Here is a 25483-nt window from a genome sequence, read left to right as displayed (position 1 = left end):
ACACACACACACACACACACACAAACACAGAGAGAGAGAGAGAGAGAGAGAGAAACAGTCACACAGAAACAGACACAGAATTCTTTGTGTCTCTTTATTCCCAAGTTCACCAGCACTTTATAAAACCAGTCTCTAGGGAGCAAGGCCTGAGAAGGCCACTCCCTCTCCCCCTAAGCTTAGCCAAGGTCTGAAAGGTCTTTCCACCCACTCCCCACGAAGGGAACTTGTGGTGGGGCTGGTACAGGGGGAACTGGGAGCTGGGCCAGGCCTGCTGGGCCACCCACTCCCCCTGCCAAGAGGGAGCTGGGCCTGGAAAGAGGGAAGTAGAACCAGCCCAACATGCCTAGGTCCCAAGGAGTTGCCTTCTGCCATTAGGGTTGGGACCCTGACTATCCTGTGTCACCCTCCCCTGCAGCCCCACCCTTCTATGTCTGTGTCCCACCCCCACCCAGTCCCTAAATATATACAAATGTACAGAGGGGCTCTACCAGGGTTCCGCCTTCCTCCCTCTCTTCCTCCCTCCCCTCCTCAGGGGCCTCTAGTCCGGTCTCTAGCCCTTCCTGGACACCTGCCTGGGAGCAGGGAGTATGGACAAGAAGGACTCTTGTGCAAGGCAGCTGAGCCTAGGTCAGGGAGAGCAGGACCCTAGTCCTGGCCTCTCAGTGAGCACCACCCCTTCCCTTAGCCCTGGGCTGCCCCAGACCTTCTGTCCCAGGAATAGGAGATGTGTGGGGTTTCATGGGTACTTTCCCCACACAGCACCATCCTAGCAAGCAAAGTCTTCAAAGAGGCTTCCTGGGGGGCCGTGGGGGTGGTGATGGTTGGGAAGCAGGTTGCTAGCCCCACCACCCTCAGCACGGCCTCGATTTGGACAGGGACTCTGAAATGAAAAGGGGACAGATGGGACAGTGGTCAAGTTGTGTTTTCAAGTCTCAAGTTGTCTTCTCCCTTGGGTGTCTTGGGAACTTTCAGGAAGTGGCTCTGGGGAAAGGGAGTTCTTCCAGGTTGGGAGGAGAGGTCACCTACCTGTTCCTTCAGTTCCTGCAGCCCCAAAGTGGAGATGCCCCCAGTGGACGTCCTAAGTGGGGTCTTGGGCCGTCGCCACACCCTCTTGAGTCGATCCCAGGAGACCTTGCAGGTCAAAGTAGGGTGTTGAAGAGGCCTCAGTTGTAGGACTTGGTGCCTAATAAGGCACCAGTAGGGCTCCACGTTCCTCAACCCAGCCTCTTCAGACCCAGGCTCTCAGGCACTTCTAGAACCCCGAGTCCACTGCCCACTCAGGAGCCTGCACCACTCTCTCTGCCTTTCCTTACCTCATAGATGTAGTCAAGGATCTCCAGCAAGGTGAGGATGCTAGCCCCAATGAACAGGCCCATCTGTCCCCCAAGGTCCCCTGAGAAGAAAGAGGGGAAGGGTCAGTGGGAACAGGCTGGGCTGATCCACACATGAGTGTGGCAAGGGTCAGGACTTACCCAGCAAGGCTGACAGACCATAGGCAGCTCGCTGTTCCATGGCTTCAGAGGTTAGGGCCTCAAAGAAGACATCCAGGACCAAGAAGTTTTCCCTGGAAGACATGAAATGATACCTGTGTGGGGCTACTGGTCTTCCTGAGGCAGCTGGCAAGGTCCTCCCCAGTCCAGCTGATTGATCCTCATCTAAGACCCCTATGTGCTGTGAAGCTGGCAACCTCAGGGTCCGGCTGTGTTAGCTTTGAGTTTTTGTCGTGGTGGTTGTTTTGCTTTGTCTTTCTGAGAAAGGGTTTCATAGAGCCCTGGCCTTGAACTCCCTATGTGTCTGAGGAGAAGGACATACAAATGGGTCTAAAGTGGTGTCCTATAAACGGGATCTGTGCAGTGGCAGGGATACAAGGAGCTGTGGCAGCTCAGAAGAGGACCAGGATGTAACGCAGATTGTGAATGGCACTCTGACAGAAGCCCAGTACACACAAAGAGGGCAGCTCCTTCTCGGTCTTTTCTGTGCCCCAGGCCTGTTGAAGGGCTCTCCCCACACAGCTCCTCTGTGGGCATGTCTTACCTTATGTAGGTCTCATTGCGGTTGTACTTCCTCGCCAGGTACCTGGCAGAGCCCCTGTTGGGGATCTTGACCATGGAGATCTCTTTGCCGTAACGAGTCAGGTTGCAGGGTGTAGGGCAGAAGCATGGGCCCTCAGAGCCCCCACCCAGGGAGTCTGCAACACAAAGGCACCAGTTGCAGCAGGGAGGGTGGCCCACAGGCACAGTAGCTATGGGGACAGGCACAGAGACTATCTTGAACTGGCATGTCTATTCAGAAGGCCAGACCTGTCACCTTCTAGAGCATGCTGACTGGGGGCCCCGTCAGACCAACTTTAAATGACCCATGACAGCTGCATCTATACGTCTCTCCCTCTGTCCTTAGCTCCCTGGAACAAGGAGATCCCATGGCTCAGAAGGAGGTGAGAGCACATCTGCCAGAATTAGTCAGTGTGGGATCTCAGACACACAAGCAAGGGTTAGGGAAAGGATGCTGGATGGGATGGGTGGGAGGGAGGATGGATGGATGATGGATGAATGAAGGATGGATGGATGGATGGAGGATGGATGAATGAAGGATGGATAGATGAATGGATGATGGATGGATGGATGATGGATGGATGGAGGATGGATGGATGGATGGATGATGGATGGATGGATGGATGGACGATGGATGGGTGAACAGAATAAACTGACAGGATCACACTTGATGGGCTAGGATGTCTCTGCTTGCCCCTTTGGTCCCCCATTTCACTCTCTTCTTGTCTTATACCCAGGGGCTGATCCTTGCCAACCACATAACCTCGACACCTTTGCCCTCCAGCCTGTGGTCAGGCAGGTCAGAGGGAGTGGGAGGGTATGTATGTGTGTACTTCTTTCCAGTTTCTCCAGTTACCAGGCTACGGATAGGTTGAGCTGCATTCTTCTGTGCCACACTGCCCTCTCAGACAGCCCCAAGTAGGGGCAAGCCCCCCCCCCACTGCCCTCCCTACCCCCTTCTCTCTGTCTGTCTCAGTTTCATGGTGCTCCTTCACACCTTCAGGCCCAAGAGCAAAGGCTCCCTGGTGTCACCTATTGTGTGACTCCCTTACCCAGCGGATACATCTGTTCCTTTGTTTAATGCTCTCCAGTCACACACTTCACAGGTGCAGGTGTTATGGCGTATAGAGGAGAGCCTGGTATGCTAGTCTGCTACCCTAGTATCTCGAACGCATCCCCAGAGGCCCATCAAATATAGATTTCTGCAGTGAGTTCTGGTGCCCTGCTTCAAACTCTCCATTCTGATCACTATCTCACTCACCCTTTTACTTCGCCTTAAGTCCTGTCGGCTTCCAAGAACCTCTCTTTTCCACTCTCTGCTCCCTCCTTTGACCTCTGCCTCCAGCTCTACTGATCTGTGGGTACCCTAGACAAAGCAAGCTTTCTCTAGCTACAAGTTCTCTGGGACATAGGACATGCTATCTCTACTATGTAGTCAAATCTTGACTAATATGTAAGGGGCTTTTCATGTAGAATCATCCCTGCCTTTCCAGACTGGGGCTACGTGCTCCTCCCCAGGGCCTTATATAACACCCGTGGGATACCCCTGTTAAAGAACCATTGCTCTGTGTTAGCATGTGTCCTTACTAAGTGTTCATGGGCAGGGCTCTTGGATCCTCATTCACTCTGAATGCACAGAACAAGTTGAGCAGGTCTAGAGAATGAATCAACCAGTAGTTAAGTGTGGATGGATGGATGGATGGATGGATGGGTGGGTGGGTGGATGAATGGGTGGGTGGGTGGATAGATGGGTGGGTGGGTGGATGGATGGGTGGGTGGGTGGGTGGGTGGATGGATGGGTGGGTGGGTGGATGGGTGGGTGGGTGGATGGGTGGGTGGATGGATGGATGGGTGGGTGGGTGGATGGGTGGGTGGGTGGGTGGATGGGTGGGTGGGTGGGTGGGTGGGTGGAAAGGTGGTAGATGAGCTGCAGCTCAGGGAGACCTGTGTAAAGATAGAGTTTTGCCCATATTGACATCCAGCAATGTATTTTTCCTAGATCTCAGAGAGGTCATTTTATTTTTTCAGAGAAAGGGGGGTTGGGGGTGGGGGGGTATGCTGACTGGGAGAACTGAGACAGGCTTCACTCCCAGTCTTGGTTTTCTGTAGCATCCCCATGGTCTGTCATCACTCACCAAGTGTCTGAACCTATAGAAGCCATTAGGACCCACCCCCACCTCCATCTCCCACTGAGATGTGAACAGCTCAACTTCAGCAAGACCCCTCTAGAACAGACTGGGAGGAGAAGTGACAAAACACAGGGGCGATGGGCACACAGAGGGATGAAGGAATGATGAGAGTCAGGGAAGGGGGAAGGCAGCACACACCCAGTGTGTGGTCGGCACATTCAATGTAGATATTTGGCGGGCAGATGGTCTCATTGCCTGAAAAGAGAGAAGAACATTTCTGAGATCTACAGTCCTTTCCCTTCTCCCTTACCACACACCCATGTAGACATCTACATGTATGCGTGTTTGCACATATGCATAACAGATCAATGTATACATACACATGCATAAAAACAGTGAAACATACACGCACATATGCAGGCAATTGTATGTTTGCATACACAATCATGTGTGCGTTCTTCAGTTCATACACACAACCCCAAAACACATACACACGAATACATATCAGCATGCATGCAAGCATGTGCACCCATGTGTTCCCAAATACACAAACACATGTAAGTATCCAGACATACACATGAGCACATGCTCAGGCGTGTAGATGCGTGTACATGTTGTACACATTTCTGCCCCTGGAGGTTCAAGAGCTCAGAAAAGTGGCACCGAAGACTGGCTGGAGGTGCCCACCTGGCATGTGCACCATCCGGCAGTGGCAGCGCTGAAGCACGGCCTCCTTCTCACAGCGCAGTCGGCAGGCAGACACACTATAGGCTGAGTAGCCCTGAAGCTCAGGCTCCCTGAGCTTGCTTTCCGCCCGGCAGTTGCCCCAAGGCTGGGGCAGATAAGTTAGCTGCAGAGATGGGGCATGACAAGGTCAAGGCCAAGTGTGCCCGTCAGGGCCAGTCCTCCAGTGTCAATAGCCCAGCAAGGGCCACTGGGCTGGCAGACTGAGTATCTGCAAGGCAGATCTGGCCAGCATCCCTTTGAGCGGTGTTTTGCCCTGTGCTCAGCCTAGGCCTAGCTGGGAATGCTCACCCGCTGTTCCTGGCAGGACACAAAAGTCTGGAAGCCTGGGGACACACCGAACCCCAGCTGGTGGATGTAGGGAGGCTCCTCCTGGCTGTGGATCTGCACCCGGATCCCTGCCTCGAATGATGTCTCATCTGCACAGCAGAGATGAGGGGCTTCAGAACCCCCGCTAGGCGGAGAGCAGAGCCCAGGCCCCATCCCTGAGTTGGCCCTTATCCCTTTCCCGCCTGCATACTTGTCTCCCTCCATATGGGTAGGTATTCCTCCTGCTGGATGTCTAGCATGATCTCCAGGCCACTACCCATGCCGCCTGCCCTGCTGGGCAGTGAACTCTGAGGATCTGCATTGAAGGTGTAACACTTTCCATAGCGAGTATAGACCTGGAGGGAGAAAGAACACAAACAGAACTCTTTTATTTTTTGGGGGGGGTGTGTCAGGTTTTTACTGTTTAGTTCAAATTGGATGTGCTTCTCCCCAGGGCCTTGCAGTACCCTAGAAATTCCCCTACCCAAGATTTGCTATGCTGTGTTAACAAGAGCCCCCTGTGTAGCTGGCCTTGCATTCCCAATCCTCCTGCTTTAACTACCCAAGAGCTTGGAGTACAGAAATGCACCACCATGGTAGGCTCCGAACTCCTGCTATCCCACCAATTCCTGTTCTCCCTCCTCTGAGTAAAGGGTCCTCCCACTGCTACTTAGGGTTCTTTTGGTTTTTGGGGGTTTTTTGAGTAAGGATCTCTAAAACCTTCACCCCCCTACCCCCATAACAATTCTAAAATGGTCTCCACCTATGCAGTCTCCCTTCATCTATCCCTTACCTCTGTTTTCCACACAGCAGTCAAAACACTCAAGCCAAGTCTCCTGCCAGACTCTAGTCTCTATAGCTTACGTTGTAAACCTCAAGTACACAATAAAACTTATTTTATTCTTTGTGCATGTGTGCATATTTACATGCGGTGAAGGCCGGAGATTAATGTCCGGAATTTCCCTCAGTCATTCTCTCCCTTACTTTTGGAGACAGAACCTTTCACTGAACATGAAGACCATCAAGTTGGCTAGGCTGGCTGGCCAGTCAGCTCTAAGGATGCTCTCGTCTCTGCCTCCCCAGCACTGGAATTACACACACACACACACACACACACACACACACACACGCACACGCACACACACGTGCACATGCACACACACACCACTGAACAGCTTTTTACATGGATGCTGGAGGGCAGAGTCCTCGTGCTTGCACAGCAAGCTCTTCATCAACTGAGCCATCTCTCCAGTCCCAGCAAAAGTTATCTTTAAGCAAAACTAAACGATAGCTTCTCACTTTCCAGAGAATAAAGTCAGACTCTTTCCTTGGCCTTAAAGTTGCCCTTCAGTGTGACCCAGGCCCTCTTCCTCCTTTTCCACTCCTGAATCTGTGAATCAAACATCTAGTCCTATTCACCTCAGGCCTTAGTTGTTGTTCCCTCCCATGGAGTGGCAGAGCTGTCTACTTACCTCAGACCTGAGACCTTGCTCTGCTGCTCATCTCCCCATTTCACGGTCATTGCCCATGTTCCCCAATGGAGATCAAATGTACGGGTGTAGGGAGCCTGTCTGTTATCCCATGCATTTGTCCCATCGTGGGGACACTTTCATAAACCTTTACTATCCAAAGCCCATCTCATGTCTCCTGGACAAGCATTCTCCCCAAACAACACCAGATGGCGCTGGTGACCCAAGGATGAAGGCACAGGCTCGGACTGGGGATTTTTGAGGCTGCCTGGAGTCGCGGAGCAGCTGGAGTGGGAGAGCTACTGAGAAAGAGGCAGATTCTAGTCGCCGTCCCCCTGCCCGGCTCACCCCACAGGGATGTGCCCCTGGGTCAAACCCATCACAGGCAGCACCTTCTCTGGGAGTGAGGGGTCAGTGCGCTCCAACATTACCCCTCCCCTTTTCTTGGGAACGTGTTCACACTGTAAAAGCTGGGAAAAGGCATGGAGTGGCTTGGAGAGAAGAGATCTGCTCAGACTCCTGCAGCAGGAGAGTTCTGAAGGGAGAGGCAGAGCTGAAGGCGGGAAGTGGGGCTCTGGTGCAACCTGAGGGCACCATCAGGGACACCTTGAGGGTAAAGTTCTGTCCTTCCTTCTCTGCTGAGCCAGTTACACCTGCCCCTTCAGCAACCCTTCTCCTACCACCCCCACCCCCGGTACAGCCTTTACCCAAACTGATTTCTGAAACAACAGAATACACATAGCAGGTACCTTGACATTTATAAAACATGAAAACATCTACTGCTACCTACACCATGTCACCCACCCAGTGCTTCTGACTTCAGATGTGCTTGATGACCTTGGTTCCAGAGAGGGAAACTGGGGCTCAGAGAGGTGAGGTGACACTAATGAAGCCACACAGCTAGTGAGTAGATGGAACTCATGAGAATGCAAAGGTCCGGAGACTCCCATAATCCATTGCCAGCCTCCTACCACCCCAAACCTACCCAGCTCCCACCTCGGGGTGGAAAGAGGCAGGAAGTGCCTCATCCTGGAACTTCCTTTTCTCTGTTCTTCTTTCCCTTCAGCCCCATCCTCTCCATGTCACCTGCCTTTCCTTCCTCATCTGTCCCTCCCCAGCTTCTGGATTCTAGTCCTAGCCCTGATCTGTATCACTCCTGTGTCCACCTGGACCCACCATCACAGTCTGTCCCTGAGGGGCAGGAATGGACATCACAGACATCTTAGAGTATGTTAGGTTAGGTGCTCAGTCTAATGGAATCATCACAATTGCCCCCAAGGGCAGCATTACTATCTCCTCATTCCACAGACAGGAGTCAAAAGCTCAGAGAACTGGACCAGTTTGCAGAGGTCTCCAAGATCAGCGCTCCTCAAATGCCAATTTGTACCCAGATCCCCTCTGTAAAGTGCTGGTTCTGGTTTAATACATGGAGGTAGACGGATTCCCAGGAATGAAACTTGCTGATCTATGGACCACACAGTAAGTAGAAAAGTCTAAATAAACAAGGCATGGTGTCACAAGCCTGTAATCCCAGCAGCTCTGGACCAATGCAGGAGAACCATGAATTCATGGCCTGCCTGGGCTACAAACTGGGTTCAAGGTTAGCTCTAGTGACTTAGTGAGACTCTGTCTCAAAAAGTAGAGGGTCATGGGTCTAGCTCAGTGGTGGAGTGATTGGCTACTATGGGAGGTCCTAGGTTGCATCCTTGGCACTGAAACTGAAAATAACTAGAGGCCATACAAGAGTCAAGCAAGACAGCTTGGGTCTAGTAATGGGCTCTCAGGACATGACAGGAGAGAAAGGAACTGGAAGTGTTCTGAGTGCAAGTCTCCTGGCTTCCTAGTGGTGTGGGGAAGGCAGATGATACAGGAAAGGAACAAGTAAGCACCCAACATTTTCCTGGTTCAGGCCAAGAAGATTCTGGAATCAGTTCTTGCCAACTCAGCCAGTTTTGAGTGCATGCTTGAGTTGAGAGGCTAAATGAGACCCAAGCTCTGTGAGGGAAGCCCGGGTTTGTGTTGCTCACATGACCGTGTCTGTCACAGCCTCCGAAGCTTGGCCTCACTCACAGGTTTTCAACTCCCTGAAGCCTGGGGTCCTGCTTCCCTCTTAGCATTCCAAGTCCTGTGAGACCAGGAAAGGGAGGGGAGGCGGAGGACAGGAAGGAGAAAGGCGAGCATGATCAAACATCCTCATTTTTGTCCCAGATCAAAATTTTCTTTCTTTCTTTCTTTTAGAATTTCGTACATGAGTACATGTCTCAGGTCTTTTGAGAAGTGCTTTTGATAGATCCTCTCCTCGGATCCTTTCACACGAGCCACATGAGGTGATCATTGTTGCCCCCTCATGAAGGATGAAGTGATTGAAGCTCAGAGACGGAAAGCAGCTAAGTATACACAGCAAGCAAAGAGCAGCAGAGGTTTGAACAGGATGGAGCCCTACTTAGAATACAGCCAGGACTTGTGAAGCACCCTGGTGGCTGCTCCGTGGGGGAAAGATGTTTGAGGCTCCTCCTGTAGGCTTACATGTCAACATGTGTACACAGACACATCTGCTACTGGATAGGGTGGAGCTTATTCCTGACTCAGGAGGAGTCGATTACCTGGCAGGTGCACAGGTGAAGTAGTTGTCCTGGAGACAGGGCAATGGGTGACACAGAAAGTAGTCCAGGTCCAAAGGACTTTCCACAGAGGCTGGACAGGCCAGACTGGCAGGTCTGGGCCACCTGCACAGCTTGGGTCAGGCCCCACTGCTGGGAAGAGCGGGTCGTTGCCCTGGAGACAGTCCTGGCCCAGGCAGTGATGGTGGAGTCAGCCACCAGCTCCTAAGTGGTAGAATTCTGGTGGCAGCACAGCCCGCAGCCTCTTCCATGGAGACGGCACGACTGTTCAGCCACAAGGTCCCACTGGCTGTCCACTACTCCCTCCCCACAGGCTGGCCTGGAAAGATGTGTAAACAAGAGTGGAGAGCCCAGAGGCCCAATCATAGAGAGTTGGTGCTGGACCAGGAAGTGTTCTGATGGCGGCAGGGCCATCTCCAGATAACCTCAGCTTCTAAGCTCTTCCCATGGGGCCTTGATCCTATGATCAAGGAGCCCTAACACCTCCTCTCCATCTTGGCTTCTGAACCTCTGCTACCTGCCCTAGCTGGGGTGTGTGACCTTAGAACTTCCTTGAGCTGAAGGCTAGTGGTCTGTAAGCAGGTCACCCTAGGATCCCTCTGCCAGCTTCCTCTAGCTAGCCCTTCACTGGTCCCTCTCTGACTATCTCTCCCTGCAGCGCTGACCTGAATCACTGCCAGTTTCCTGCTCTAGGTCTATCTCCCAACCGCTTCTGTAGATCCCTAGGTCTACATTTTCTGGGTGCCCAGCCCGTTAACCCTCCAGACTCGGTTTCTCTGTACCCAGCCCTTGGCCGTCCTGTTTACCATCCCAAACCCCTTGCTCTCCCAAAGCCTAGATGCTGCCTGCCCTCTTTGCCCCTCGCCCTCTGTTCCTCTATCCTACTTGTTTTTCTCTCTGTTCATCTTCCATGGAAGTATTCAGTTCCTACAGCTTGTCTTCCTCCTAGATTTTACTAGGGGCCCAAGGTTGCCCTGAGGTCCTCCTCCCTGTAGTCTCTCCCTCCCCATCTGCCCGAGACAATGATCAGGAGCTGGAAGAGATCTGTCCAGAGCTTGCTTTCCTGAGCGATGGCTTCTCTCTCAGCCCTCTGAGCTCCATCCATCCACAGCTCCCATTTCCCAAGATAGCTCTCCCTGCCCGGTTGCTCCCCCCGCCCCAACCCCTACCCCAGCCCTCCCTAGCTCTTCTTCCTCCCTGTAGCCACAGAGCCCACAGGGTTAATAGCCAATTAGTAGGGCCAGGGCTCAGCTATGTGGGAGAAGGCCCTGGGCCTCCGGGAGATAAGCAGCAGCCAGAAGCAGCAAGGACCAGGCAGCTAATCCCACAGCTAATCTGCAGCTTGGGCCTTATCTACACCGCCTTCTGGGCACCCAGCTTCTGCCAAGACCCCAGTACCTCCCGCTTAGCTACTTCTCTGTGGATGGTAGCCCTTCTCCTTTATCCCTCTGCCCTCCTCTGTGAGACCCACCCCTATGCCTCCTTCTTAGGTGCCCTGGAATGAACTCCCCTTCACCCTGCAGTACTCTGGCATCCACTGTGGACCAATAGTGGATTCTTCTTCATCCAGCCCTGACTAGCATCTCCAGAGGGAGTGTGCCTAAGACATGACTTTACTCAGGGGTGACCCAGGATGCAGGCTCAGTGCTTCATCCTCCTCTCGCCTCTCCAGGGGCAGAGGAAGAAACTCAACACAAATTGCTTGGATATCTGTGCTGGTCAGATGTTTGGGGTCACTCAGACCAACCCCCAGCCCCATGACCCATTGTGCAAAGGCTAAATCAGAAACCATGAGATGCCAGTTCCCCATCCAAGAACACACAAATGAGAAGATTCAGCATCGCAACCCAGCCTGCCTCCCCAACTAGTGCCAGGAGGCTTTACTAATTTTGTCCCCTCCCTGGGAGTCACTAGACAGACACTAAGTCCAGCAACCTGCAGTCTGAATTAGTGATTTTTTTTTTACTTTTCTGAACCTCAGTTTTCTCTTCTGTCAAATGGAATCTTCCAGAACATTTCTGCCTGACTTGTTTCTGGGGATAATTGTAAGCTTTGAAGGGAAAAAAAGTAGCAAGCCCCAAAGCAAGCAGATACTCAGGAGTCTAAGGCTGGAGGATCGCTTCAGCCCTGGAATTTGGGTGACATACTGAGCTCCCCTTAAGTAAACAGACATTTGTAAAAATGAAATCATATTTATGATTCCCCAGCATTGGTCTGTGATGGTGGAATAGAAGCCAGAGAACACGGGAGAAAGGACAGAGTTGGGAGCCCGACAAAGCAGTGTTCAAATCCTGTCTCTTCCTCTAATCTTAATAAACAGCTTCTAGATCAAGAGCTGGGTGCCTGACAGGTCTTGGTTTGCTCCTCCATAAAAGGCAACCAGCAATTCCTCCTCCTCAGGTTAAGACTGCAGATTAGAGATAAACTCCAAAGTGATGCATGACCCTGGCACCCAGCAGGAGGGGGGAGGGGGGAAGGCAGGGGGTGACCTAGGGAAGGGAGCATCCAGCCAGACAGCACAGCCCGTCCATCTTCACAGAGCATCCTGCCTCTCAGTAAAGATGTCTGCCCTTGGCGGGTGATCAGCGGAGCTCTTTCAGAGCACAGCTCACAGGCTCTGAGATGTGGCTCTTCCAGCAAAGGGGAAGCTCAGCCTGGCTTACCTCCAAAATTTGTTTTTATTGAGGTCTGTGGGATTCAGATCCCTTTGGCCCTCCATATTTTCATCTGTGAAATGGGAATAAAATCAGATACCCTTCAAAGTTGGCATGAGAAAAGAGATAACTATATAATACATTAGCAAGAGCAAAGTTTTTGGAATGCCTGCTCTGAACCAAGCAGTGACTTGAGTACTTTGCATAAATAAACTCTTTAATGTTGGAGGAAGAGATGATAGAAGCTATTCTTATTGCCCCCCCCCCCATTTCACAGGTGAGTGGTGGAGGCACAGAGAGGTCAAGAAACTTTGCCAAGGTCACATGATGTAGCAGAACAGAGAACAGTGGGTGTTGGAACATCCCATGTGTCCAGCAGTATTCCTTAAGCCTTTATGATGTGTCAGGCACTGTGTTTGACACAGAGGATACATCCCAGAACAAAACAGTTTTTCTGAAGGAGTTTGCTGTGGGATGTGGAGGCATGAATTCATTTAAAAACCTGAGCACCTACGCCATGTGCCAGGCATATTCAAAGTGCCAGGTCCACAAGAGGGAACAGAACACAAACCTCACAATCACACAAATAGATACTACTGGCTGTGCTCCATGCTGTGGTGGAGATCCCAGCCAAGGCAGCTGCTGCTGCTGCAACAGGAGGTCGCTTCCGGTTGGAGAATTACGGAAAGCATCTTTTGAGGAAGCTGGCTGGCCCACTCCCCAGGAAGGACATCAGATAGACCTATGTCTTTAGTACCCAGTTCTCAGTACCTAATGCCTTCCACGTGCTTTTCAAGTTGTCTTCCTCCCGGAGGTGGGTCTGGGAATGGCGGTGGTAATGTTGGTTCAAACGTAAGCATGAGACTCATGAGTGTGAAGGAGGAGTTGGCTAAGGTCCAGTAGCCAGCATGTGAGAAATTGTGGGAGTAGAAGTATGGAATGGGAGCCCAGGGTTGTTTTCCAAGTGGAAGAAGGCGGGACTCCAGGACCCAAGTAAACAGTTACACCTGTTTCCAGGCAGCCATTGCCTAAAAATTAAACCCTAGAAAGAATTTCACAGGCGATGATGTTTTCAATCGGTAACTAAGTCCTTCCCTGGCATCCCCACCGCCTGATGCAAACAAAGCCTAGAAGAGTTTAGCACTCAAAGTTGGTGGGCGGGAGTTTTCAATTCCAAGACTTGGGGATCCGTGGAGTAGGAGTGTGTGTGTGTGTGTGTGTGTGTGTGTGTGTGTGTGTGTGTGTGTGTGTGTGTGTGTGTGTGTAGGGTGTCCATTCGTCCGCTGGTTGACGAGTAGGTGGGCTCCCATCAGGGACCCCCTGCACTAAGGCTCACTTTGGCAGCACAGGCCTAGCTGCCCATCTCGCACTGCGAGGCTGCACCCACGGGCAACGCTTCCCGCTGGCCGCCTCTCCTGCGGGGCAGGCATCCATCACCGAGCAGCGCCCTCCCTCTGTCTCCTCCGGGTTCCTCGGCTCTCCTCCCTGGGTTCGCCTCATTTGCATTCCCTCGGCTCCCGGCTCCTCGGCAAAGTGACCTCCGTGCACACAGCAGCGCCAGAGGCATCCACCGCGGAGGGAGACACCGTCGCCCGCCGCCCGCCGCCCGCCGCCCGCTGCGGCCGGGGAGGAGATCAGAGGGGCGGGAGGAGGGACGGCGCTGACCCGTGTAGACTGAGCTCTGGGCCAGAGCTGGGCGTGGCCAGTGAGCCTGGGAACTACCGAAAGGCCTGGTGCTGAGGCAGCGCTGAAGGACTTGAGTCAGATTTGAACCGGTGACCTCAGCCTCTAGCCCTACTGAAGTGAAATGTGGAAGTCACTCACCCCGAGGTCTGGGGAGCTGTCCCCTAGAAATGAAACCTCCATTTGAAACCAGAGGCTCCCAAACATCCCAACCTCCACTCGCATTCCTGATAGGGAGAAGCCTGCTCCACTGTGCAGTGGCCCAGGAGTCTCCAGTCCTCCCCAGGGCCTGTCCAGTCCCCTGTCCCCACTCCCCTAGCCAACCAAGCTGCCTCCCCCGCCCCCACTTGGTATTTACACCTTTCACACATTTGTAAGCTATTATCCTGTCCACGCTTAGTCACCGCTGAGCCAAGCGCCACGGATTTAGCTCCTTTAATCTTTCCTCCTAAATCAATCCTCCATTTCCCCTTAATCATCCCGTGGCTCCTCTCTGAACTCTCGCTGCTGCCTCGCCTGCCGCAGCCTATGCCTATCTCTCTGGAACTGCTCCCCCAACCCCAGCCCCAAGCCGTGTCCCAAGGGCACTGTGAACATTCAGGGGGGTGGGCTGGATATTCTACCCTGCTACCCCCTGCTTGGGAGCCCAGGGAAGAAATGCAGGCATCGCTGCCCTTTCTGGAAGACACACACACAGCATTGGAACTTTGCTGTTCTCAGTCTGAGGCTCAGTCTTCCTACCTACTCCCGCAGCACAGGGGGGGGGGGGGTAAGGTGGGGTGGGGGTGCTCTGAAGATCCCTAAGCCTCTGTCACAGCCCACCAAACCCAAAAATAACGACAACAAAATGCACAACAATTCTGGTAGGTGAGGGCTTTTCCCCACTGCCCATGGAGCTGGTTGTCCCACCTCCTTGACCCAGATGCTTAAAGGAGGTGGATACGGGAGAGCCTGGAAGGTGGTGGGGATTGGGAAAGCTCTTATCTCCCCAACCTGAGGTTGCTGTCTTTTCTCCTCCACCAAGGGGATGGACCACCCTTAGCCTCCATCCCCACTTACTCCTCTCCCTGTCCAGGGTTGGGTCCAGTAGCCTAGAGACTGGACTTTTTTGAGATCTATAGGACCCTTTCGCCTCCGGGTTTGATCCTTTCTGCCCCTCAATTCAGACCTGGATCAGCAGCCCTGCTCTCCACCACAAGAGGGGGCAGGTTTCTCCTGGAAGCCCAAGGACAGGGATGGGGGTTCACGAAGGAGGCCAGGAGAGGTACAGTATGGGGGCCATTTCTTCAGATGCTAATCAGCATCTTCCAGCAGTGCGCGAAGCTAGGTTGATAATGAGCCCAGCTCGGGGCTGATTCCTGATTAATGAAGAGGCTACAGGGCTTCTCGAGTGGGGCCGGGTGGGGCATGTCTCTCACGACCCTCCCCACTGCCCTTGAGGACCAGCCCTCTGTGACGATTGTCCCTGCTCTTCCCTTCAGGCACACTTCCTTAATCTGATCCACCATCTTCACTGCCAATGCGGCCAGGCTGAGAGCGCCCCCTCCAGGAGGACTCGAGGAACAGCAGCCAGTACAAAGTAAGAGGTGTGCTTTACACACCTGGGTTCTGCAATCTGAGCAGTAGGAAGTCTACAGGATTGTTAAAATTGGGGAACTTTTTTTATTGAAATGAACTAGATTTGGAGCTTCTTTTGACACCTTGGAAGGCTACCGACATCCTCACATGGGCAACAGTTAGTTGGAAATGAGGCTGAGGCTCCACCCTTCGCCATATATGATCATTCACTTTTCCCTCCTAGTTCCTCAAGGCAGGAGCAGCCTTCATCCAGATGTTCACTAAATGTGCACAAGGGTCACACCTCAGGACACAATGGGACCACAGGGACAGAGGACTGCCTGGGGGGTTCCGGCAAAATTAATAAAGTTCATCTGGAAGGTAAGAGGCCCGGCAAACATCAGAAATGCCCTCCATGACCCTCCCCCCAGAACCAAGGATTATAGGAAAGGTCTGGAGTTGGGAAGTGAGCATGGAATTACCCCTTCGATAGACAATGGCACTGGGTTAGAAATTGAGCCCACCAATATTGACAGAACTATAACACTAGGCAAGACCAGGGACAAGGAGGAGGCAAAATAGAAAGAGGAGATTGCTGAAAAGCCTCAAACTGGGCATCAGGGCAGCCAGAGTAGCACAGGGCTTACATGAAGTCCTCATTGCCTCAGAGTTGTCCTGGGTATCGGATGGGGAGGGCTGTGAAGGGAGGAGGAGGGCAGGGGGGGACTGCCCAGCTGGAAGAGGCCTTGTCTAATTGTGCCTGATTAGTAGAGAGGAAGAGAACAGGGCTAGTGATTAATAGTCACGGCAGTCACCAGCGTGTGGGGAAGGAGGATTGGGAGGGGGAGGGAAGCCTGTGAGCCAAGGGGGAATGGAGAGTGAAGAGGCCATGGAGCCTTGGCCTCCTGCCCTTCTAGGGGCTGTCTGTATGCTTTAATGGGGGGGGGCTGCATTGAGGAGCTGAGACCTGCCCCCACCTCCTAAGGGAGGCCCTCCTCCTTCCTGCTTCAATTTTCAGGCAGGGGCACAGAAGAGAAGAGAGCAAGGTCATGCCTGCCTCTGGGAAAAGTAGTATCTGCATCCACACGATGCGTTCAGACACCCCAAAGCCTCCAGCCATGCTCAGCTTAACCCGGGACCTCAGCTCGACTTTGTCACACCCTACAAAACATCACCATGTAGTCTCATCAGTAATTCCAGCCCTGATTCAGCCAGACAACCTGAACCTTAGTCACTGGTATGCTGTCCACGAAAACACACACTAGTTGCACACGCCACATCGCATTTCAGTTGCTCAACAGCCATGCGTGGCTAGTGACTACCTTGTTGAAAAATACAGACATAGGATGTCTCTATCTTTACAGGTTTGTCATCTAACACTGACCCATAGAGTGTATACACGTATACACACGTGCATGCTTGCTTGGGAAGGCTATAACCACACAGTGGACAGCGAAGGTCTGAGGGAAGACCCAGAGGATGGAGAGCAGCGTTGCTCCAGAGCAGGGGTCAGAAACCATCAAGTGATACTGAGAACAGTGAGATTAAGAGATGGCCAGAAGCTGCCCCGGTGGTGTTTGTGACAACTGGCACTCGCAGAGTGCACACTGTGTGCGTGCCAGGCAGCGTACTAAACTCTTTTCAGCCATCTTCCCCTCAAAAGCACCCCAGAGACAATGTAATAAATACACAAATGGATGCTCGCAAAAGCATTTTGGTTTCCTTGAGGCCACATGAGGGAATAGAACTGAGGTACAAGTCCATGCGGTCAGACAGCTTCAGAACTCACACATAGCGTCCTGTCCCCCGTGGAGCGGAGATGCTTGGCTTTTAGAGCTGCCACCTTTGCATTTGTACAGAGCAAGCATGAAGGCTAGGGAGAGAGCTACTGCCTCCTACCAAGCTGACAGACTAAGCCAGGATGGGTGGGTGGGGACCTGGGGCTGGGCACACAGTTGGGGGATAGTGGAAACAAAGAGGAAGGGAGAGCCCTCTACCGTGTCAGGGTGACGGGGTGATGGGGAAAGTCTGAAGTACAAGTGGGAGAGGGCTGTGAGCTGACTGGAAGAGAGAAGAGAAGAGCTGAGGGGATGGGTGGAGGGGGCATGCATGGAGGACAGTGGCGCCTTCAGAACCCCTGCCTCTCTTTCTCTCCTCTCGAAACCTCACTCTGGCTGCCTCATCCTTTAAGCCTCCCCAGCCCTCTTTTAGCCCAGAGTGGCCTCTCTCTCTGAACTCAGGCTCTTACCATCATGCACCTCATCTGGCAATTAATCCTGGCACCTTATGACATCGCTTGCATGGCTGATTAACTCTTGAATGGTTGCTTAGGCTTTTGAGGATCCCTGTCCTGTTCTGCCATGTGACTGAAGGCATCTTGAGGACAGGGGTTGAGGACTAGGGCTTCCCCTCCCCCACAGGTCCTAGCAAGGAGCCCAGTGTGCATCGTGTGCACGCCACAGACCAGCATTTTGAGTGCCTGACTAGGAGTACATGAAGGGATATTTGGGAGCGTGGGGGTGAGCGCGATCTCAGTGGCACCAGAAGCAAGAGCAGCAGCTTAGGGGACTGGGGGAGGGCACATTACCCAGAGTAAAAATAGGCTGGAAAATGTGACATTTATTAACTTGGATTCCGGAGGAAAGGTCACAGCAGAGTGGGGAGTGGGAAGGAGGAAACAGAGAAGGCAACAGAAAACACATAACAGTCCCTCACTGAAGCCTGTCTGTCACCGTCTCTGGCCATTTCACCGCCCAGTCCCTGGCAGGTGCCACCTCAACCAGCTCACATTTTCAGCTCCTCACCCAAACCCTTCAAATCCCTATCATGTACCCCGACATCCTCACCACAGGGCTGAATCACCGACTTCATGTCCTCACCGGAGGCTGCTAGTCTCACCTAGGAAACACATCCAATCTTCTCCAATACCATGGGCCAGCTCCTAACTGTCTCAGACTCAACTGAGTACTCTGGGTCCAGGAGGGATTATATGCAGCAGGTGGGGGACATGGTGTGAGCAGGAGGCTACGAGTCCAGGCTCGGATGGGCATGGGGGGATGGGAACCTCAAAAGGGGAATTCTGTCCCCAGTGCTTGTTTGGTCCCACTTGCACTGATGTCCCTGAAACAGATCCACCAGTACAGATCTACCAACTTTCTCTCTCTCTCTCTCTCTCTCTCTCTCTCTCTCTCTCTCTCTCTCTCTCTCTCTCTCTCTTTCTCCCTCTCTCTCTCTCTCTCTTTCTCCCTCTCTCTCTCCCCCCCCCTCTACCTCTCCCTCTCTCACCCCCTTTCCATCCCCCAGGGAATCTAGAGAAAGCTCTTCCTGTGCTTCCTCTCCCCCATCCATCCCCAGGATTCCAAGAACTTAAGTCAAGCTTCGGTCAAGGGAATCCTTGCCCCTGTATTCTCTGGACACCTCTTATCCTAACAGAAACCCTTGGTCACCTTCCCTTCACTCCCTAAGTGCTCTCCATCTCTCCTCCATTGATGTGTGTCATCGTTGTCCTTCCCCTCTCCTGCCCACCCCAACTGGAGCTAGGACGCAGCAAACTCAGGGAGACAAAGACCCCATTGATTTCTGCCCCAGCAGCACCTGCTGAGACTGAGTTCCTCCCCACCCCCACCACAGAGGGGTGAAGCTGCAAGGCAGGAGTCCCACAGATCCCAAAGGCCACACTCACTTCGCACACCACTTCCCTCTTAGCTCTGATCTTGGAGAGCAATGTTATATTTTCCTAGAAGACAGAGTGTGTAGCTAGACAACAGACTGCTCTTCCCTAATTCCACTCCTGGTACAATCTCCTCCCTCCTGCCCCTCTCTTCATGCTAATTCCTCCCACCAAACCCACCCACACAACCCAAAGCAAGAGGCCCTCGACTGCAGCCGTGGCGGGGCCAGGAACCTGGTTGAGGCATGTGTCCTGGTAACACTGAGGCAGGGACAGAGGGAGAGCTTGTGAGTGAAGAGCCAGGCTCTCAGGAAGGAACGAGCCCCTTGCTGCTGGCAGATGGGGGTGAGTGGGCCCCTCGGTGGGTGCCACTATACATTTACTCATATGCCACAAGGATGAGACCACACACACACACACACACACACACACACACACACACACACAAAGATAGGCGTCAACTGGGGACTGGGGACAGACTCAAGCACACTGTGAGTAATAGCTTGTGAGTGTGTGTGAAAGGAACTCTGATAGACCTGACAGCATCCAAGACACATCCCCCACGCTCATACACCTGATGGCAGGAGGTGTGCAAGGGGAGCAGGCAGAACTGACTCTCCACTTCTCGTGAGGGTACATGTATTTGTGTTTACATACATGGGGGTAATGGTGCTAGTTGTCTCTGCCTGGAGGATGGTGGACAGAAGTTGGGGTACGTTGGTCTCAGGAGCTGGGATGCCAACCCCAGCACGACCCCATTCTTGGCAGCAATGAGCTGTGGTACAAGCAGGCAATGAGTATCTCTCTGGGTGTGTGGGTGTGCAGGTGTGCATATGAGTGTAGTGACAGGGACACTGAGCCGGCATGGCAGGGAAACCATGTCCCTGAGCAGTAGAGTGTGTGTGCGTGTGTGTTCGTGTGCCAGCTCTGAGGATGAGTTATGCACATAGAGGGAATGAGTGATTCCCAGTGTGAGAGCCAGAGCCAGGCAAGGGAGCAGCAGGGACAGGGGAACCGGAGGGGGTGGGGGCACTGGCAAGCAGGACCGATCGACGAGGGGGGAGCATGAAAGAGGGGTGTGTGAGAACAGCTGTGAAGGGCTGTGTGTGTGTGTGAAAGGCACAGAAACGAGAGACTGGCATCCAGGATACACGAAGATCATCTTCATCCAGCTGGCTGTCTGGGCCAGCTCCCCAGAAGGCAGCCCTGAGTCCTTCCTTAGAGAGGGACACCTCTCCCCTCTAGCAACCCTCTCCCTGTCACATCAGTTTGGTGGGAAGAAGAATCCAGTAGCCCCCCAAAGAAAACGAGAAGAACAAAGTGGGGCTCAGTCTGTCTGGCCTTGGGATGAAGACCAGCTCCAGGGCCCTGAGTCCATCCACCCCTGGCCCCTGAACCTCGAACACAGCAGCAGCAGCAGCAGCAGCAGCAGCATAGAAGAGGAGGGGGAGCTGTGCCACCGGGGTAAGCCCTTCCGAGCATCCACTGCTCCTGGGCAGAGGAACCAGAGGGAAACACCAGCTGAGGGAGACACGAGGCCTGCCTCTGGTGGTAGAAGGAAGGGAAGCCCTGTTGAGGATGCCCTCACGTACCACCCTCCACCTCCACATTAACTTCTGGCCACCCCAGGTTTAGGTGACCCAGCTGGTAGAACTCACCACAGAGAAGTTGCTGGCGGAGCAGTGGTGCCCACTGAAGTTGCAGCTCTTGAGCATGTCAGCAAGCTGGTGGCCAGTGCGGTTGAGGATGTCTACCATGTCAGGCTCTGGGTAGCGAAGGCCAGCTGCACGGTGCCCATCCCGGTCTTTGGGGGGCAGCCCTGTCAGATTGGCCAGGTGGAAGATATCAGCATCGCTGAGTGCCGAATGCCGGAAGCGGTTGATGTTGCAGAGGGTGACAGCCGGAAAGCCCGCCACTGGGGCTGGGGCAGCAGGGTCCATGGCTACCAGGTGAGGCCGGGTCAGGTAGCCCCTGGCCAGGCTGGCTGCCTGGTACAGGAAGGCAGCCAGTGAGGTGAGTAGGGCCAGTACCCACAGGGTTCTGCGCAGTCCATGGGGGCCTGGGCCACAGGCCCGGCCCAGCCCATGCAGAGTACTGGTGCTGGCAAAGGTAGCCAGGTCCCGAGGGGCTGCTGGCCCCTGAGCAGCCCCCAGGAGGCTCTGCTCATCCCCTGCCTCCTTCTCCTTGGGTTTTGCATCCTCCTCAGCAAATTTGATTTTGCACACAATCTCGATCGGCATCTGTCCCCGGCTGCTGGGACTGGCCAGAGCCTCACTGCTACTGTCCTTCCCTGGACAGCAGCCCTGGTGCCCTCCGGAGTGGTGGTGGTGGCAGCGGCTGCTCTTCTAAACTCAGGGCAACCAGGAGGAGGATGGGGACAGGGTGGGGGCCCGAGGTGGGGGCGTCACTCCCACTCCCAGCAGCTCCGCAGCCCCGGCGCTGCCTCTGTCGCTGCTGCCTCTGCTGCCGCTTGTCTCTCTCCTCGATCGTCTCCTTGTGGCTTCCCTTATCAGCACCCGCACAGCTGTCAGCCCCTGCGTGTGTCCCTGCGAGCAAGCGAGTGAGCGAGGGAGCAAGCGCTGCTCCGCCACGCCGCGCAGCCCCAGCCGCTCCGCTCAGCATGTGCTCCGGAGCCCACCCCGTGCTTAATAATTCAGGACATGTCAACAGCGTTTCACCGTCGGGCACTGGCACGGAGGCAGGAGCCAGGGCAGGGAGGGAAAAGCCCCACCCTACCCCAGCCCAGAATGGAGATTCCAGGACCGGGGTGCTTGTGAAACTCTCTCGCTGTACCTTAGAATGGTGTGGGGGCCACGGAGAGCCTAGTCTCGGGCCAACCAGGGAATGGTGCTATGCTCAGAGTCCTCAGACCATTCCTTGCCACTTTTTCTGGGCCACACCCCCTCAAGGGTCAATCAACCCCACCTCCTAGCTACCTTGACTCCTGACTCCAGCCTTAAGCGGATCTCACTGCCCTACTCACAGCGGCTTCCAGCAACTCCTTGTGAGAGCCACTTGTTTGAATGAGGGAGGGGAAGGAAAGGGAAGGCAGGCAAGAGAGAGGAAGGGACAACTGTGGCTTCACTCAGATTCCCCTTCCCTAGGGGACTGCTGATTCAACATCCACCACACCCTACCCCCTCCAGGAGGGATGCTGCTTCCCTTTCTCTGACTTTGCCCCCAATCCCAGGTTCAGTTATTCTTGTGACTGAAGCAGAGTCCATGCTGGCTGGCTTGCTCATCTGTAGCCACTTTACTAGTCCTTTAGTCTCCCAATCCCTTGTTATGACCAGGCTTGGGGAAACCGAGGGAGAGGGCTGGATGAGCCAGACCAGGGAGCAAAGAGCTCAGAGGCAGGAGAGAGGGAAATGAAGAACCCAGGGGAGGTATTAGAGCCAGTGAGAAGATGAGTGGGGGCTTCAATAGAAATACTATGCTAAGGAAATTAGTGCCCAGAATGTCCTATCCTCTGGCATAGCTAGGCAGGGTTGCCTTGCAGGCTGCTATCTTGGAGAGGAAATCAGACACACGGGCTACCATCACAAGAGGAAGTGGAAACCCCTCTTGGCTCACCAGGAGGGGGTATGTTGGTACCTCCCGCTTGGGGGTAGCCAGAATGGTCCACTTGTGCCCCCTGGGAGGTGTGTAAAAGTGTGAGTCCTCATAGGGGAGAGGAAGTACTTGTCCTGGAGGAAAGGGGGGCTGATTAATCGGGGCGCTAATGAGCAGCAGGGAGAGGAAGCTCAGAGGGGAGGGGGAGGCAGCTCCATCGATCCAAGCCGTGGAACCAGCAGCTGAAAAAAAAAAGCGAGAAGGGAATCGATCTGAGGGAAACGGCAGCTGCTGAGGATTAGAGCCCGAGGTCCACGCGCTGTCCAACGGCCACCCCTCCCCTGCGTCAGCCTGGCCCTGCAGTCTCAGGCTGGCCCCCGAGGGAGAGTCACAAGCGCAGCTTCCCTTGAGGGTTCAGGTTGCTGCTCAGCCTGCCCTGGCTGCAATACCAGGTCGGGCCCCTGGTGAGGGGTACCCCAGTGTGTAATCCCCCTGCACACCTGGTCCTAGCCATGCATGGTGCTCTGACTAGATGCTCCCAGCCTTTCAGCAAAGTGGCTTCCCAGGGTCCCACAGCTGGGTTTCCCCACAAGCTTCCTTCCCGAGAGTCTTAGGTCAGCAGGTTCCCAAAGCTGGGAAGACCCCTGGGGACAGGTTCAAGTGCTGCTTTTGGCTGGGACACAGCAGAAGTACAGTTGGTACTGGAAGCAGGCGCTGAGTTCCTATGGAACAATCCAGGTGACCACACACAGCTAGCTCCCTCTCTACCCCGTACCCTGGCAGTAGTCTCCCCTACTCTTCCCCCACTGGTCGACTTCCAGACCTTTCCAAAGTCCCCCCCCATCCCCACCCCCCTGCACCACATATCCCTCCTTTTCTTTCTTCCCCTTTCTCCCAATATCGATTTTTCTTTACTGGGGTTTTTTTTTTAAAGGTGATTTAATTGCTTTTTTAAGGTTACTTCAGTTTGGGGCTCTGCCAAGAAAGTGGGAGCTGCCCCCAAGTCTCCCCCCAGCCCTCACCACTCCCCTGATATCCTGTCTGAATTCCTTGCTATCTGCTGAGCTCTCAGGGTCAAGCTGTCTCCACCGTAAGCTGACCTCCATCATGACACCCTCCCCCGCTTCTGATCGGCAGGGACTCTTCCACCTCTAAAAGGGAAGACGTTGGGTGGTAACTCCATGCCGGGGGGTTGGGGTGGGGTCTGTAGGGGAACTCCAGGGCATTGGAATGAAGCCGCAGTTTGTTACACGCAGACTCTCACCATTGCCCGGTGGCCAGCTGTCTCTAATTGTCCGCAAGTCCCTACGATCCAGTCTCCCAGACCTCCTGGAATCAGGTCATGCTCAGTGGGGACCCCCGTCCTCCCATCCCATCTCTTGGCGGTTTCCACTCACTCTCCCCACCCGCAGCCCCTTCTGGCCCCCTTTCTATTCCTCCATACCCCCTTTGCCTCTGGTCCTGTCCCCTCTCCCCCCCTTCTCCCTGCTTCCCTGCCTGCCTCCTTCTCTGCCCGGCTGCAGTTGGGTGATAATCTCCCTCATTTAGCCTCCCGGCTGCTTCCCCGGCTCATTGCCCAGCTGGTCCCTGGGGCCCGGCCCAGTTTCTTCCCCACCCCCACCCCCATCCCTGCGCCCAAGCTCCCTCAGCCTTTCCCTGTTTCTCTCACCCATTCCCTAGGGACCAGCTGCCCCCTCGGGGGCGGGAGTGGGGTGGGGAAGCAGGGCCGAGGGGAGCTGGCTAGGACCTGAGCTAGCTGTGAGCTAGTAGGAGGGGCTGCCAGCGACCCCGGAGTTTGGAGTGTGGGGAGGGGCTACGGTCCCGGCAGAATGTGGGCCCCACTCCGGCTCCTCTGCCCTCCAGTTATCCCCATTTCTCAGATGTGTTCACCGCCCAGTTCTCCCCGCCCTGAGATTCGAAATAAGCTTCCTGAAACTGAGAAAGAGCAGGTTAGCGAGAGAGGGAGGCAAAGGTCAGAGTGCATCCGGTTAGGCAAGCCCGGGAAAAGGGTGGAGACAACAGGGAGGTCAGGATGGATTAGTCAGAGATATTGGGAAGAAACTTGGAAGTTTTACATGAGCAAAATGTCTCTCCAAAGGGAGACCCGAGACTCCGGTACAGAACCTGAAGGGTTTCCCAGGGAACCTCTTAACAGTCCAGGGACTCCCCCAAAGGAAGCCTTTTCTGTTCTTTCCTGTCGTTTGAGGGCTCCTGACTCCCCTGGCTGGCTGGCTAGCTTCATAAACCACACAACCTTTGAACTCCTAAGGAGCATTCTATAGATCGAGTCCCCAGCCTCCAGATCCCAAGGGACACCTCCTTGACACCCGCCGCAGCTCAGAAACCAGGACCTGGTGCTGACCAGGGGGTGGGAAGCCAGTGTGGGACACATGTGGGCAGGGAGGGACAAGGATGGGGGGGGGGGGTGAGTGCCTGGCCAGGCCTGGCTGGCGAGCGAGCAGCAGTGACAAACGGGCTGTGCGGGGGCCGAGGGGCGGGGGGCGGACGGCGGCTGATTTATCTGGGTTATTTATGCCACGGACGAGGCAGGAGAAGCGGTTAATGAGAGTCCCGGCGAAGGGGGATGGGAAGGACCGGACGTGATCTGAGGCAACTGAAGAGGGTTAGCGTCCCATCGCCAGGCCCTGCCCCCACTGTCACCAGTACTCTGCACCCCCACAGGGCCCTCCCTGGGCTATCCCTGGGAAGCATCCGCTCCTCTGCCTTGCGCTCACACAATCTATCCCTACTTGGGTATTCTCAAGCGGAGGTCATCGGTCACCAGGAATGGAGAGGGTGGGATTGAAGCTTAGGGAAATCCTGGAGGAACTAGGGAGGGGACGTGGAAGGGGAGGGCGGAAGAAGAAAGATACACATCCTGACTGGCTGGAAACGGACGAAGTTTAAGGGGTCAGTGGAGAGGGCTGAGGTAGAAGAGGGAGGGTGGGAGTAGGTAGGCAGCCCACAGACCCTGAGCAGACGCTAGAGACAGGGCAAAGGGCCTTTAGGCACTAATCTGGTGTCAGACAGGGAGCCCCGAGATG

At 54.3% G+C, this 25483-nt stretch overlaps 1 protein-coding gene and 3 long non-coding RNA genes across 6 annotated transcripts; 3 read left to right on the top strand and 1 right to left on the bottom strand.

The window, feature by feature from the left end:
• Positions 1–69: 69 nt before the first annotated feature.
• Positions 70–22005, bottom strand: Asic4 (acid sensing ion channel subunit family member 4). 2 transcript variants are annotated; one of them, XM_063267669.1, is made up of 11 exons: positions 21824–22005; positions 20546–21433; positions 5445–5589; positions 5216–5343; positions 4868–5030; positions 4379–4435; positions 2035–2188; positions 1473–1564; positions 1314–1393; positions 1027–1131; positions 81–880 (listed from the first exon to the last, which is right to left on the bottom strand). In XM_063267669.1, the coding sequence occupies exons 2-11, from the start codon at positions 21125–21127 to the stop codon at positions 767–769; spliced, it is 1620 nt and encodes a 539-aa protein (XP_063123739.1). In that variant the 5' UTR covers positions 21128–21433; positions 21824–22005; the 3' UTR covers positions 81–766. The 2 variants fall into 2 exon arrangements, with proteins under 2 accessions (NP_071570.2, XP_063123739.1); NM_022234.2 differs by lacking the exon at positions 21824–22005 and having other exon boundaries at positions 70–880; positions 20546–21438.
• Positions 7673–11657, top strand: LOC134480596 (uncharacterized). Its single transcript, XR_010055040.1, has 2 exons — positions 7673–8181; positions 8941–11657. It is a non-coding gene; the product is annotated as an uncharacterized LOC134480596 (long non-coding RNA).
• Positions 15067–17123, top strand: LOC120094714 (uncharacterized). Its single transcript, XR_005489223.2, has 3 exons — positions 15067–15239; positions 15462–15598; positions 16236–17123. It is a non-coding gene; the product is annotated as an uncharacterized LOC120094714 (long non-coding RNA).
• Positions 22006–22789: 784 nt separating the features above from the next.
• On the top strand, positions 22790–24702 carry LOC108351955 (uncharacterized). Of its 2 annotated transcripts, XR_005489220.2 has the most exons (3): positions 22790–23177; positions 23396–23529; positions 23696–24702. It is a non-coding gene; the product is annotated as an uncharacterized LOC108351955 (long non-coding RNA). The 2 variants fall into 2 exon arrangements; XR_010055039.1 differs by having other exon boundaries at positions 23396–24702.
• Positions 24703–25483: the final 781 nt, after the last annotated feature.

Source organism: Rattus norvegicus, chromosome 9 (genome assembly GCF_036323735.1).
Source record: "Rattus norvegicus strain BN/NHsdMcwi chromosome 9, GRCr8, whole genome shotgun sequence".
NCBI lineage: Eukaryota > Metazoa > Chordata > Mammalia > Rodentia > Muridae > Rattus > Rattus norvegicus.
Note: the sequence above shows the minus strand (reverse complement) of the source record. Positions and strands in the feature narration are given on the sequence as shown.

Excerpts from the sequence above, each read along its gene's own strand:
- Asic4 (XM_063267669.1), bottom strand. The coding sequence starts at position 21,127 with ATGCCGATCGAGATTGTGTGCAAAATCAAATTTGCTGAGGAGGATGCA. Across the intron at positions 5,031-5,215 it reads TGTCCTGCCAGGAACAGCGG|CTAACTTATCTGCCCCAGCC; the intron begins GTGAGCATTCCC and ends CCATCTCTGCAG. Across the intron at positions 1,132-1,313 it reads TCCTTGACTACATCTATGAG|GTCTCCTGGGATCGACTCAA; the intron begins GTAAGGAAAGGC and ends TTGACCTGCAAG.